Source organism: Hyperolius riggenbachi, chromosome 8 (assembly GCF_040937935.1).
Source record: "Hyperolius riggenbachi isolate aHypRig1 chromosome 8, aHypRig1.pri, whole genome shotgun sequence".
NCBI lineage: Eukaryota > Metazoa > Chordata > Amphibia > Anura > Hyperoliidae > Hyperolius > Hyperolius riggenbachi.
In genome coordinates, this window is record NC_090653.1 from 274,349,740 (window position 1) to 274,364,057 (window position 14,318).

General features: G+C 46.5%; 1 protein-coding gene across 8 annotated transcripts in view; it reads left to right on the forward strand.

The window, feature by feature from the left end:
• SPACA9 (sperm acrosome associated 9) overlaps positions 1-14,318 on the forward strand; it is a 37,167-nt gene that overhangs the window by 10,835 nt on the left and 12,014 nt on the right. For 5 of the 8 annotated variants that reach the window (XM_068248927.1, XM_068248934.1, XM_068248935.1 and 2 more), the window contains exon 2: positions 12,528-12,694. In XM_068248927.1, the coding sequence (XP_068105028.1) occupies positions 12,539-12,694 (156 nt within the window). In that variant the 5' untranslated portion in view covers positions 12,528-12,538. Of the gene's footprint in view, positions 1-4,386; positions 4,464-8,092; positions 8,199-12,514; positions 12,695-14,318 lie in introns of those variants that run through there. The other 3 variants (XM_068248931.1, XM_068248928.1, XM_068248932.1) reach the window with 3 other exon arrangements.

Below are 14,318 nucleotides of genomic sequence, written 5' to 3' on the forward strand. Positions count from 1 at the left end.
ATATATGAAATGTACTATACTGAAATCCGCTGCAGCAATCCGCAAAAAGCTAGCAAAACGCCATAGAAAAATAAGAAAAAGCGTTTCAAAATCTGCTAGCGTTTTGCGGATCTGCTAGCGGTTTTTGGTGTGCACCGGCCCTCAGTGCTCATCCCTTTCATTTGCCAATAGCTTAATCACTACTAATCACAATGAAATGATCTATATCTTGTTTTTTTCACCACCAATTGTGCTTTTTGGGGTTGATATTTGTTTTCAGTAATTACTTTACTTTCTATGCATTTTAAAGGGAGAAACAAGGAAAAAATGAAAAAATACACTATTTCTTTAATTTCATCCCCTATAGTTTTAATATAAACACTGCTACTGTGCATAAAACCCACACATTTTATCTGCCTATTTGTCCTGGTTATCACAAGATTTTAATTATGTCCCAAGTACAAAGTATGGTGACAATATAGTATTTGGAAATAAAGGTGTATTTTTTCTTTGGTGTTTATTTTATTTTTTTTACTATTTTCACGTGCACGCACGGGAGCACGCATATGCACGCGCACAGCGGCAGCAGCACTATCTGACTTATAAAAATGTCCTGGATCCATTAAGAGGCTCTAGCAAGACGTTCTTATAATTCAACTTGTCATTAAGTGGTTAATTAGCTGTGACCGCAGGAGGTGAGTTAACCTACCCATGCATCCGTCTAATCCCATGCGCTCCAGTCACGTTTCAAGTCATGTTCCACGTCCCTTCCACGTTTCCTCCGGGTTGAAGGAGGATGCGTGGTAGTGTCGTGGGACGCAGTTGGAGTGCATTGGATTGGATGTCCGCATGGGTAAGTTAAATCCCCTCTCCCATGGTCACAGCTGCTGTAATTAACATTTCGAATTTGAGTAGCTACGAGTATGTAAGTGTGATAGAGCAAGCCTAGTAATCAGTTTGGTCAGATGATAGATATGTAAGTCCCTGATTTGCTAGTCATGATCATGTGCTAAAACGTGCAATTCAGAGCTTTGCAAATGTATCAGTTGGTCTCCATGAGTTCTCCTAGATATGACCTTCACTAGTGGGAAGTATAGTTAGGCACCAGACAGTGGTAATCAGGGGATCAGGCTATACCGGAACCTGGGGTGAGAGGGATATGGAGGCTGACATGTTTATTTCCTTTTAACCACCCTGGCGTTCTATTAAGATCGCCAGGGCGGCTGCGGGAGGGTTTTTTTTAAATAAAAAAAAAACTATTTCATGCAGCCAACTGAAAGTTGGCTGCATGAAAGCCCACTAGAGGGCGCTCCGGAGGCGTTCTTCCGATCGCCTCCGGCGCCCAGAATAAACAAGGAAGGCCGCAATGAGCGGCCTTCCTTGTTTTGCTTAGATCGTCGCCATAGCGACGAGCGGAGTGACGTCATGGACGTCAGCCGACGTCCTGACGTCAGCCGCCTCCGATCCAGCCCTTAGCGCTGGCCGGAACTATATGTTCCGGCTGCGCAGGGCTCGGGCGGCTGGGGGGACCCTCTTTCGCCGCTGCTCGCGGCGAATCGCCGCAGAGCGGCGGCGATCGGGCAGCACACGCGGCTGGCAAAGTGCCGGCTGCGTGTGCTGCTCTTTATTTGAACAAAATCGGCCCAGCAGGGCCTGAGCGGCAGCCATCGGCGGTGATGGACGAGCTGAGCTCGTCCATACCGCTAAGATTAGAATACACACTGCCGGCTGTCCTGCTGGTTCTCGGCCTCCAATAGACCCTGAACAAGCATGCAGATCAGATGTCTATGATACATTTGACAAGATTGGCTGCATACTTGTTTCAGGTGTGAGATTTAGACCCTACTGACCAGATAGATCAGCAGGACTGCCAGGCAACTGGTATTCTTTAAAAGGAAATAAATATGGCAGCTTCCATAGGTGTCACACCTCAAGTGAAGTAATGGTGCTTAGAGTTAGTAGTATCCATTGGTCAGGGCTAGATTGGACGCCAAGGGGAAGGGAAGAAAACATTTTGCCAAACAACTCCGATGCAGTTAAAGCAGAGCTCCAGGAATTAATAATATCAGATGCCCCATTTTTAGGTCCACTGTGCATTGCATTCAAAATGCTGGGCAGTGGACCTTTAATAGCTATGTAATAAACCCAGAGAACTGTGTATGGACATACATACAATTTATCCACTGATTTTTCATGTGATGTTAAATGAGCAGTAGGTCCTTTTATCAGGTTTTTTTTTTTTTTTGTACTTACACTGAGTTGCAATTCATTCACACCTTGCACCAGGGCCAACCCTATTATGAAGCCACCTGATTTCAAAGATTAAATAAAGCATCCGAGCAGCTAAAAAAATGAGCTCTACTTACCTGGGGCTTCCTCCAGCCGCTATGTCCCTCGCCGTAGCTCCGGTGTTCCGGGATCTCCTCCGTTTCAGGCGCTGAAACGCCTCTACTGCGCCTGTGCGAGCGCCGCTGTTAATCACGCTCACATGGTCTAGAGTGTTAATGCGCATGCGCAGTAGTTCTGCACCTGCGCAGAACACTCTAGGCCACGTGCGTAAAATGCACAAGTAAATCACTATTTTCCTATGTTGCTGTCACTTTTGTGAAAATCTGGCAGGTTTAGGACTAATCCATCTGCTCATGGGGGATTCTGAGTTATTTTTTTTTTTCTTTACAAAAGCACTTAAAGAGAACCTGTACTGAGTAAAAATATTTAAATTAAACACATGAGGTAACTTCAAATGAACATTACATAGTTACCTTGTCATCAGTTCCTCTCAGAAGCTCACCATTTTCTTCTGACAATAATCCCTTACAGTTCTGACAATATTTTGTCAGATCTGAAATATATCAGTTGCTGTCAGTAAAATATCAGTTACTGTCAGTTATAGCTGAGAGAAAAACTGATGTACCAGGTAATGTCCATGTTTCCCTATGGCTCAAGTGGGCGATGTTACAGTTTAACTGTGTGCTGACCAGAAAGCTGTTATGGGTAATGGCCATTTTCAAAATGGAGGACAGAAAATGCCCTTGATCACAGTGAGCAAACAGGACGCGAGAGAGGAGAAAGACACTGAGGAGTAGACTACATGGAAGGTAAGTATGTCTTGTTTATGCTTATTTTGACTTTTAATCTTCAGTTCAGGTTTTCTTTAAGAACTGCAGTTGATCAGTCCAACTGTAAAAATAATATGCAAAGGAGTAGAGAGGCTGACTGGCGTCTTTGTATAGATCCTTTCCAGGGAATGCTTTTGTGAAGAATGAGGACCCCTTTCACACTAGACCACTTTCTTTGCATTGTGTGTTACCTGTTCTGCACTCAGCGTAACACAACAGCAATGATAGTTTATGGTGCCTAGGACACTAACTGCATTGCGCCAGAAGTCAGAAGCACGTTACCGTCAGACTTCCCTGGTGACAGAATCATGGAAGTCTTTGGGCATCGCAGAAATGTTAAATTTGCTGACGGTGGCGCACATGCATGGTAGGACACAAATACGATGGGCCATAGGGAAACATGGACATTACCGGGCATATCAGTTGTCCACTCAGCTATAAGGGCCCTTTTCCACTAGCGCGTTTGCGCTAGCGGAATCGCAAAACCGCAAACCGCTAGCGATTTTACAATCGCTAGGGTTTGCTAAATAACAGGAATTGCGGTAGGATGTTTCCACTACCGCGATTCGTTTCTGCCTGAAACGCGATCGCGGCGCGGAGTGATATTTGCCGCGATTTTGCTATGCAGTGCATAGCATAGCAAAATCGCGGCCGCAAACGTCGGGAAATCGCCGGTAATTTTTAACCTTTGCGATTCAGCAGTCGCTAGCGTTCAGCGTGAACGCTAGCGACTGCTAGTGGAAAAGGGCCCTAACTGACAGCAACTGATATATAACTGACAGCAACTGATATATTTCAGTTCTGACAAAATGTTGTCAGAACTGGAAGGGATTATTGTCAGAAGAAAATGGTGAGCTTCTGAGAGGAACGGATGGCAAGGTAACGATGTAATGTTCATTTTAAATAATTTTACTCAGTACAGGTTCTCTTTAAATCTACCCTGTGTCCTGGCCTTTACGGCAACACTTCTTAAACGCCTTAACCCTCTATGAAGGCTCTTGTCAGTGTTTGTTGATCTGGCCAGTGATATAATATTATGTTTAGTTGTCGGCTATGTGAAGGAATGTAATCTGCTTTGCAGTGCGGGTTTCCTCCTGTCAGTTTTGTAATTGTTTGCTTAGCAATCCATTGATCATATCCTGGCTCCAGTGACAGAACTTTGGCTCCTTCCTGCCTGAATTCCATTCACAGAGCTTGTGTATCCTAGTTGTGCAAGGCTCTCTCTCCCAGAGCAAATAGTAACCTCAGCGTCCTGTGATTAGCAGAACTGTTTACCACATATGGGTGGCTCCGTAAGGAAAGCCATTGTATATCTGTGACTCCTGCAACAACACTGGAGGGAGAGCAGCAAACAAAAAAAAATAGGTAAGAATAAATATATACTCCCCAAAAAAGGATGGTCACTCAACAAATCAATCTTCAATCTAAAAGAAGGACCACTAGACTGCCAGGCATCCCTGTATAGGGGAGGAAGAACCACCAAACTGCCAGGGATCACTGTACAGGGTAGGTAGGACCACTAGATCTGTATAGGGTAGGTAAGACCACCAGACTGCCAAGGATCCCTGTATAGGGTAGGAAGGACCACCAGACTGCCAGGGATCCCTGTATAGGGTATGTAGGACCACCAGACTATCAGGGATCGCTGTATAGGGTAGGCAGGACCACTAGTTTGCCAGGGACCTGTATAGGGTAGGTAAGACCACCAGACTGCCAGGGATTCCTCTGTATAGGGTAGGTAGGACCACTATATTGCCAGGGACCTGTATAGGGTAGGTAATACCATTAGAGTAGGTAAGACCATTAGACTGCCAGAGATCGCTGTATAGAGTAGGTAAGTCCACTAGACTGCCAGGGATTGCTGTATAGAGCAGGGCTGTGGAGTTGGAGTCGGAGTCGGGGCAATTTTGGGCACCCGGAGTCAGAGTCATGGTTTCATAAACTTGGGAGTCGGAGTCGGATGATTTTTGTACAAAATCTACACCCCTGTTAAATATTAGAGTAAGGAGTCGGAGTCTGGGCCATTTTGGTTACCCGAAATCAGAGTTGGAGTCGGAGTCGTGGTTTCATAAACTGAGGCGTCGGAATCGGAAGATTTTTGTACCGACTCCACAGCCCTGGTATAGAGTAGGTTGACCCACTAGACTACCAGGGATCGCTGTCTAGAGTAGGTTGGACCACTAGTCAATGATCACTCATTTGTGGTAACGCACTATGTGGACGTTATTCCGCACCGCAACACACCACTGTAAACGTAGTCTAAACCATTATAAGCCTGAGAGAAAGTAGAAACTTCTGAAGTGCGTAATTACTACTTTAGAGGTACGAAGTTGGCAACGCTTCATTGCGAAATACTTTCCAGCTTTTCTCTTATAGACGAGACTTCTTTGAACACTGAAGAATAGAGGAAATGGATTCACTGGTCCCTAAAACAACCCCTTCGGCGCAGCGCGGCGTCACTCCACCGCGCCGGTACCTGCAGCTATATAGTCAGATTCTCCTTTTTTATTTCATCCGTTACCCAAACTCTTCCTTGATTGAGATAACACACTCCATGAGAGCTGTTTCTAGCGCCTCTTGTGTAGGCCTCTGTAGCCCAACGAACCTTTGATATCGCAGTTCAAAAACAATTCTCTGTTCCCCACCATCAAAGGCAGCAGGCTGGCATCTGCTGCATTGTAACACGGCACTATAAAGAGCCTGCGGAAGAAGAAAGGAGGTGTGCATCCATCAAGCGGGCTAAGATGGAACATTAGATTTATTCTCAGGAATGTGCAGCGCCTGTGAGGCAGCAGGACGCCTTCTCTTTGCAGACAAATCGCTGCTGGGTGACGGGGAAGGGTGCCGACGCCCTCCCTAGGGATTGTGGGACGTTCTGCTGCAGCACGCCTAAACGCTACACTACACAGGGGCTTCACAATCTGATTTATTTCTTTTTTAACAAAAAAAAAAAAACAGTCCCTGGGGGGTAGTGGCTGGATAGTGTAATGGTTAAGGGCTCTGCCTCTGACACAGGAGACCTGAGTATCTCGGCTCTGCCTGTTCAGTAAGCCAGCACCTATTCAGTAGGAGACCTTGGGCAAGACTCCCTAACACTGCTACTGCCTATAGAGCGCGTCCTAGTGGTTGCAGCTCTGGCGCTTTGAGTCCACCAGGAGAAAAGCACAATATAAATGTTCTGTGTTTGTTTACTTACCTCGAGAGGGGGAAGCTCCTGAATCCTAATGAGGTTTCCCCATCCTCCTAAAGCTGGCCACTAACGGTCCAATTTCTAGCGAAAAATCGTTAGAGCGATCAGAAATTCTGATCGGATTGGTTGTAAATAATCTCTATTGGTGGACACAATCGATTATGAATGAATGAAAAAAATGTCGCCCGAATGAATTTTCGTCGAACGAAAATTTGGATTTTCTTGGTGGTCGCGATAGATAGGAAGCAATGATTGGTTAATTGATGGTTTAGTGAACGATTTTTCGTCCGATCAGAATTTCTTATCGCTCGAACGATTTTTCGCTAGAAATTGGACCGTTAGTGGCCAGCTTAAGCCTCAGGGTCCCAGCGCTGTCTCCCCCAAAGAGCAGGAGCAGTAGTGCTTACATTATTTCCCTATAGCAATCCTGCGCAGATGCAGTAGCGGCTTTCTGATCGGGCTCAGATGGAAACAGCCTAGCCCGATCGGGTCAGCTCTGCTGCGCAGGTGCTAGTCACCTTTTTCTTTAATGTGTACCAGAGATGGTGCCCCTGCCATAAAATATACATACCTGGAGCTTCCTCCATCCCGCTCCGGCCTGATCCCTCCCGCGGCTTCCTCTTCTCCCTCTCTTTTCGCCCACAACTGCCCCTGAAAAACCCTACAGTCACCCTACAGTCCAGCCAGGCGCGCTCCCCTGTCTTGCTCCCATTGCTAGGAGCATGACCGCAGTGGGAGTGTGCGTGCGAGCTGCGCATGCGCAGTTGGCCTCAGACTAGAGGACTTTCCGGGGCCAATTCCAGAGAAATGGGGAGCGAGCGGAGGACGCCGTGGGAGTGATCAGGCCGGAGGGGGCTGGAAGAAGCCCCAGGTAATGTATATTGTATGGTGGGCGCTCCATTTCTGGTACACTTTCAAGAAAATGTGTAACGGTCTACTGTTCAGAGGGCTAGGAACTGCGCAGCAGAGCTGACCCAAAAATCGCGCCAGGAAATTGGGGTGTAGAGGGAAGCCAAAAAAAAAGTCACGCCCTGCTCCTGCAAGAAACTCGGCGAAGTTAATTACTATTCCCCCTCCAGGCCACCATGGCTATTGTTAGTGGCCAAATTGCACTGTTTTTCTTGTAATTTGGGCTCCGTCTTTTGCTGGTGCCCAAATTGCCCTCTAAGCACCACCATAGCCTCTGTGATCCGTGTTCCTATGCCATTGCCCGCTTTGATTGTGAGCTAGATTAGGGTGGTCCATTTATCCTTCTGTCATTGTTTTTACTGCTGTATAACATGAAAAGAATATGATAGTAATAATGACAGGTTAAAGGACAACTGAAGTGAGGGGGATGTGCTGAGCCTCTGCCTCTAATACTTTTAGCCATTAACCCTGAACAAGCATGTAGCAGATCAGGCGTTTCTGACATTATTGACGGATCTGACAAGATTAACCACATGCTTGTTTCTCGTGTTATCCAGATACTACTGCAGCCGAATAGATCATCCGGGCTGCCAGGCAACTGGTATTTTTTTAAAAGGAAATAAATATGGCAGCCTCCATATCCCTCTCACTGCAGTTGTCCTTTAAACTTGCTTTTTATATTGTCCTGGAGTTGGGGCTGATAACTCAGCCACCTATAGAGAGTGAGTGTGTTAAACGATCCAGAAGTAGGCTTTAATGTCATGCAAACAGTGCAATTAGTGTCCGTTGTGTAGTTATACACACGTATGTTTATGTTGGCCCAGCAGCGTGAGGGTTGCTGCATACATCATGATGGTTGCCAGGCAACACACCAAACAATCTCACTGGAGCCTTTACACATTCAGTGAGGTAGCAGCACTCGGATATCCCTGTCACCACATAGACTTTCACTGAGCAGCCCCCAGGGGCATGAAACAGCCTCCTCTGTCTGACTACTGAAGGTGAGTCCCTGTCTGCACAGCATGGAAATGTAGCTAAACTCTGCATAGATCTGTTTCAGAGATTTGGCCGCTGTCGCTATTATGTACAAGAACGCTGGTGTAGGGAAAAGTGAAACATGCCACTGTAGACTTTCTCTTTATTAAAGGACACCTGAAGTGAGAGGGATATGGAGGCTGCCATATTTATTTAATTTTTGAACAATCCCAGTTGCCTGGCCGTCCTGCTGATGTATTTGGATGCAGTTGTGTCTGAATCACACCAGAAACAAGCATGCAGCTAATCTCGTCAGATCTGACAATAATGTCAGAAGCACCTGATCTCTGCTGCATGCTTGTCCAGGGTCTGTGGCTGAAAGTATTAGAGGCAGAGGATCAGTAGGATAGCCAGGCAACTGGTATAGCTTAAAATAAAATAAATTTGGCAGCCTCCTTATCTCTCTTACTTCAGTTCCCCTTTAAAATATGTAATTTGCCGAGTTGAATAAAGGGGGGTATAGGTAGATGGGCAGCATAGTGACATAGTGGATATCGCTTTCGTCTTGCAGCGCTGGTTCCCAGTTAGAATCCCAGCCAGTGCACTATCTGCACAGAGTTTGTATGTTCTCCCCGTGTCTGCGTGGGTTTCTTCCGGGCACTCAGGTTTCTTCCAACATCTCAAAAACACACAGATAAGTTCATTGGCTTCCTCCTAAATTTGTCCTAGACTATATTATATAAACTACAGGATACATACCTAGACATAGGAGTATGGTGGGGATTGGATTGTGAGCCCCTCTAAGGGACAGTTAAGTGACAAGACATTATACACTCTACAGTGCTGCAGAAGATGTCGGCGCAATATAAATACTAAATAATAATAGACTGATCAATATTTATGATCGATCAACCTTTAACTTTGATTCGTAAAGAAACCTATGTGTTAAAAAAGAGACACAAACGGAAGCGTTGGTAGCGGGAAGCCTCTGATGACACGTAGTCATAGCAACTGCTATGGGGTCCTGGAGCAGAGGGGGCCCAAGTGGTAAATGATGTATTTACTATTTATTTTCCTGTGTTTCTCCACCCTCTGACCTTATCTAAGTGCCCATAGACTTTGCAGTCAGGGCCGGTTCTCTCATGAAGCAAGGTGAAACATTTGCATCAGGCGGCAGAGGTTACAGGGGCAGCATGTTTGTACTGTGTTTAGACTAATGGCATGCAGTCAGAGTAGGAGGAGAAGCGAGAGGAGAGCGAGGTGAAGAGGTCATCATTGGGGAAAAGCAGCTTGTTGTGCTGTGTGAGGAGTCTGACAGTGAGTGAGAAGGGGGGCAGGGGTGCAGCAGTGTTTCATTTGACTTGCACAGCAGAAGGGAGGAGGTGGCACTGCTGTCCTAGCTGAGGAGGAATGGAGTGGCTCAGGGTGAGCAATAGAAGCATATCATGTGAGTAGATTAAATGAAGAAGAGTAAATTTCTGGGTGCTGTGTGATCATTTCAAATCGCGGGGCTCATCCTCACAAGTTTGCCTCAGGCAGCAAAAAGTCTAAAACCGGCCCTGTTTGCAGTGTACATTGCATAGAAATGAACATTGCCTAGTCAACTCATATCCCATAGGGTAGGGGCAGGGGGCATTTCTCACGACTGCTCAGGACTGATGGTCCCATCTAAATTCTGCTATGTGTCCCCATAATCTCTAGCTACTCCTCTGCTCTGAATCTTTCAGAGGCTTTCCCCTTCTTCCTCCGCCTTGCCGCTTCAGCGCCGGGACCGCCAAAGCTTGTTGCTGTGCTCACTTTTGAGGTTGAGCGCAGCCAGACGGCATGGATTTTTAATACAGGTTTTCTTTGAGGCCTTTTACACTAGGTCTGTTTTATTGCATTGCACTACCCTTTCTGCATGCAGCGTAATGCAACAGCAATTAAAGTCTATGGGGCCTAGTACAATTACCGTGTCGCATTGCGCAGGAAGTGCCCGATTCGCTGTCGCAAACTCAACACGTTATTGTCGGCTTTCCGCATGCACAGAACAATGCAAATATGACAGGGAAGCTGGGAATCCCAGTGACATACTTCCTGTCCAGTAGGGAGTACGTTGGCATTCGGTCGGGCATTGCCATACATGTGACGCTGTCAGCGCAGTCCGCCGCATGGTCATATAAATTACTATTTGTGCAATAGGGGCAGAGCATTGCACCGCAAACTCACTGGCCAGGTTTAAAACCAGCCTAAATCCAATCGGAGTGAATTGAATACACACTTGGCTATTTGATCAATGGAAAGTGATGGATAACGGGCTAAAAATCAAAATTCTGTCAATCAAACGGGATGGAAGATTTCTTTTTTGTACAAGAATCAAGTGCATTACAGTTCTATTTCGATCAAAGTAGTTTTATATGTAAATATGCACATCATCGGCTTGGGGGAGGGGAGTAAAGGGTTGGCATTTTGACTCACTTCCTGAACAGTTTGTAGAGTAGCAGGTTTGCCTCAACATTGTCGAGAAGAAGACACAGGAGACGAAAAACCGGGAGCCCAATAGCGCAATATGTTTCCATATACGGGATATCAACAGGTAGAGATGCTCAAATCCGAACTTGGATGACATACGGATAGTTGTTCTCCGGATTTTATCCTGTTAAATCAAATCACCTGTGCGGGGGGGGGGGGGGGGAGGAGATTTAATCTTACCTATCTGACGTCTTATTAGGTCCGTCCCTCGGCGCCTCCCACTATATGGTCCACGCGCGTCACGTGACTACAAACAGTTCCTCCTTCAACCTGGAAGGAGGAAGTGTTTGTAATCATGTGACCGGGGATTTAATCTTACCTATCTGACGTCTTATTAGGTCCGTCCCTAGGCGCCTCCAACTATACAGTCCACGCGCGTCACGCGACTACAAACAGTTTCTCCTTCAACCCAAAAGGAGGAAGTGTTTGTAATCATGTGACCGCCGCTTGGACCGCATCGTGGAAGGCGCCGAGGGACGAACCTAATAAGACGTCATATAGGTAAGATTAACCCCCCCCCACCCACCCCGCACAGGTGATTTGATTTAACAGGATGAAATCTGGATAGTTAACAGGATGAAATCCGGATAACAACTATCCAGATTTCATCCAAAGTTTGGATTTGAGCATCTCTATCAACAGGTAAGGTAATTGTACTACTCACAAAGGTGGGATGCAGAGGGGCAACCGACCACAAGAAGCAGGTGGAGACAACAAACCTGACTCCACTCGGGTGGTCCAGCTGGACCTGGGTGTGGTCACTCTCCTTGGTAAAAGTGACAGATTATCGCTATGGTTTAACCACCCTGGCGTTCTATTAAGATCGCCAGGGCGGCTGCGGGAGGGTTTTTTTTAAATAAAAAAAAAACTATTTCATGCAGCCAACTGAAAGTTGGCTGCATGAAAGCCCACTAGAGGACGCTCCGGAGGCGTTCTTCTGATCGCCTCCGGCGGCCAGAAGTAACACGGAAGGCCGCAATGAGCGGCCTTCCGTGTTTTGCTTACTTCGTCGCCATGGCGACGAGCGGAGTGACGTCATGGACGTCAGCCGACGTCCTGACGTCAGCCGCCTCCGATCCAGCCCTTAGCGCTGAGCTCGTCCATACCGCTAAGGTGGTTAAACCATGTGTAGTCTGTCTAGACCCCTCCAACAGGGTATGGTGGGGGGTACCTAAAGCACAATTTGGGTAAAGAGGCGCCCCAGTGTGAATAAAAATGGATTAGAAACAAGATAAAATCGGGAAAAAATTACAGTAGGTGGCTTACCTCAATGTCGAGAGCTTTGTATAGACAAAGAAATATTTATATAGCACAGGCGCCTTATACGGGTCTAAGCCCGCTTCCTCAGGCCAATAACAGTGGCAATTGCAAATAGCCGATCAGCAAAGGGAGGCGGGCTTAGGCCTCAATTCACTAAGTTTTATCAAACACTTTATCAAACGTTTGATAATTTACCTCATGGGTAAAATCTAATTTTGAATTCACTAAGGAGTTTTATATATTTTTTTATTGTTTTATCGATAAAACGTTCAATAAATCTATAACGCCTTAGTGAATTTAAAATTAGATTTTACCCATGAGGTAAATTATCAAACAATCGATAAAGTGTTTGATAAAGCTTAGTAAATTGAGGCCTCACATACTAGCCTTGCATATCTCAGTAGATCCAGAAAGAGGTGAAAAAACCCTTACAAGGCTTGGACCAATTAGCCGCTCTGACTAATATGCGAGGAACTGACTAATTGAAGACTCAAAACATCGGCATGGTATTTCTAAACCTGAATAACAAATACAGCCTTAATATATTAACGATGTAGATTTTCATTCTCAGATTTCTTCCTCAGGGTGGTAGAACATGGAGGTGACCATGAATGAAGCCAGGCAGAACCTGAAGATTGTGGAGCAGCGCTGTAAGCTCCTTCAGCAACAGCAGATAACGTTCATTACTGCTCTGGAGAGAACGCGGGAGAGTGCCCATGACAAGATCAAGCCTGTGAGGACCCTGTCCCAGGTAATATTGGATCTTGCAGAGCAGAGAATCATGTTAGAGTTGGGGCAGAATAAGGTGGCTTGTTAGACGGCACTAGAGATACAGGTTCAAATCTAGGCCAAGACACTACCAGCATAGAGTTTACATTGTTCTCGTGTTTCTGTGGTATTCCTTTGGGCATTCTAGTTTCCTTCCAAAAACATGCCATTAATTGTTTCTCCCAAAACTGGTCTGAAAGGAAACCTGAAGTGACGGAGAGGGTTTAACACACCTGGGGCTTCTTCCAGCCCCCTGAAGTCTTTTAGGTCCCCCGCTGTCCTCCCCGTCCAATCCGTTATGCAGTTGCGAAACCTGGCAAAACCCGTGACTGGCTCAGCTACCGCATGTGCGCGACCCAGGCCACTTGCCTTCTCAATCACGTTTCTGGCAACGGGAGCACAATTGAGAAGTCGCAGGCAGCCAGGACAGCGCATGGGGTGACAAGGACTCAACTGAGGGGACTGAACGACACGGGACCTGAAGGACAACAGGGGGCTGAAAGAAGCACCAGGTAAGTTAAACTAAACCTTTCTCTATCACTTAAGATCAGGAAAACACTGTTCTGGGTGAAATGTATCCATAGTGTGTATGTGGCTTAAGGTGCACATTTGCACAATCAGTGCCACCGTAATATCCATACTCGAACGGTAGAGAGACACTGCATGGTACAAATGCTTTATAGACACATGGCTCAGCTATATCCAAGCAGTGTGTACCGTTCAGTGGAGGGGGTGGAGCATGAGTGAGCAACCTCATTTGGGTGGCATTACTAATACTGCAATGCACTCTTACACTCGTAAGAGGCAAGTCGCCCAGCAGGAATCGGCATCCAATCCCCGGGGGCGACATTGCAGGTCTGAGGCTGTACAGATGCGTTGCTAGCATGCAGGCTAGTGACGTATTCTATTGCTGCATGGGGGAAGGGGTGGAAGGCCTACTGAGCAGCACAAGTGATGTCACGCAACAATTGGGGTCACTGGGGCAAACCATGCTTTCAGCCAGCAATCGGCCAAATTGATCCACCAGGCTGATTGCTGGCCGAGGCATCAGGGACGCTGCTTTCTTCTCAGAGGGGGTTGTTACCTTGAGTAAGTTTCATCTAGCATGTGTATGAGGCTTAGAGTTCTAGCATGTCTGATCACTAAATAAATATCATGGGACCCCTATACACATGCTTCAGCTGAGATGGCACTAAACTGCTGCCTGGCCAAGTTCCTTCTAGTGTGTGTACATAGCAAGGCTTTAGTGTTGCATATCTACGGGAATTCTGTTTAGCTGCAAATGGAGACACCCCACTCACCACTGTATTACCACGCCTTGGTTTGAAGATTGTTAGCTGGCAAAAGACCAACAGTCCCTGTTCGAGCAGAGATTGCGTAGTTCCAGCAGAGATTGCGTAGTTCCGGCAGAGATTGCGTAGTTCCGGCAGAGATTGCGTAGTTCCGGCAGAGATTGCGTAGTTCCGGCAGAGATTGCGTAGTTCCGGCAGAGATTGCGTAGTTCCTCCAGAGATTGCGTAGCTCCAACAGAGACTGCGTAGCTCCAGCAGAGACTGCGCAGCTCCAGCAGAGACTGCGCAGCTCCAGCAGAGACTGCGTAAGTTCCA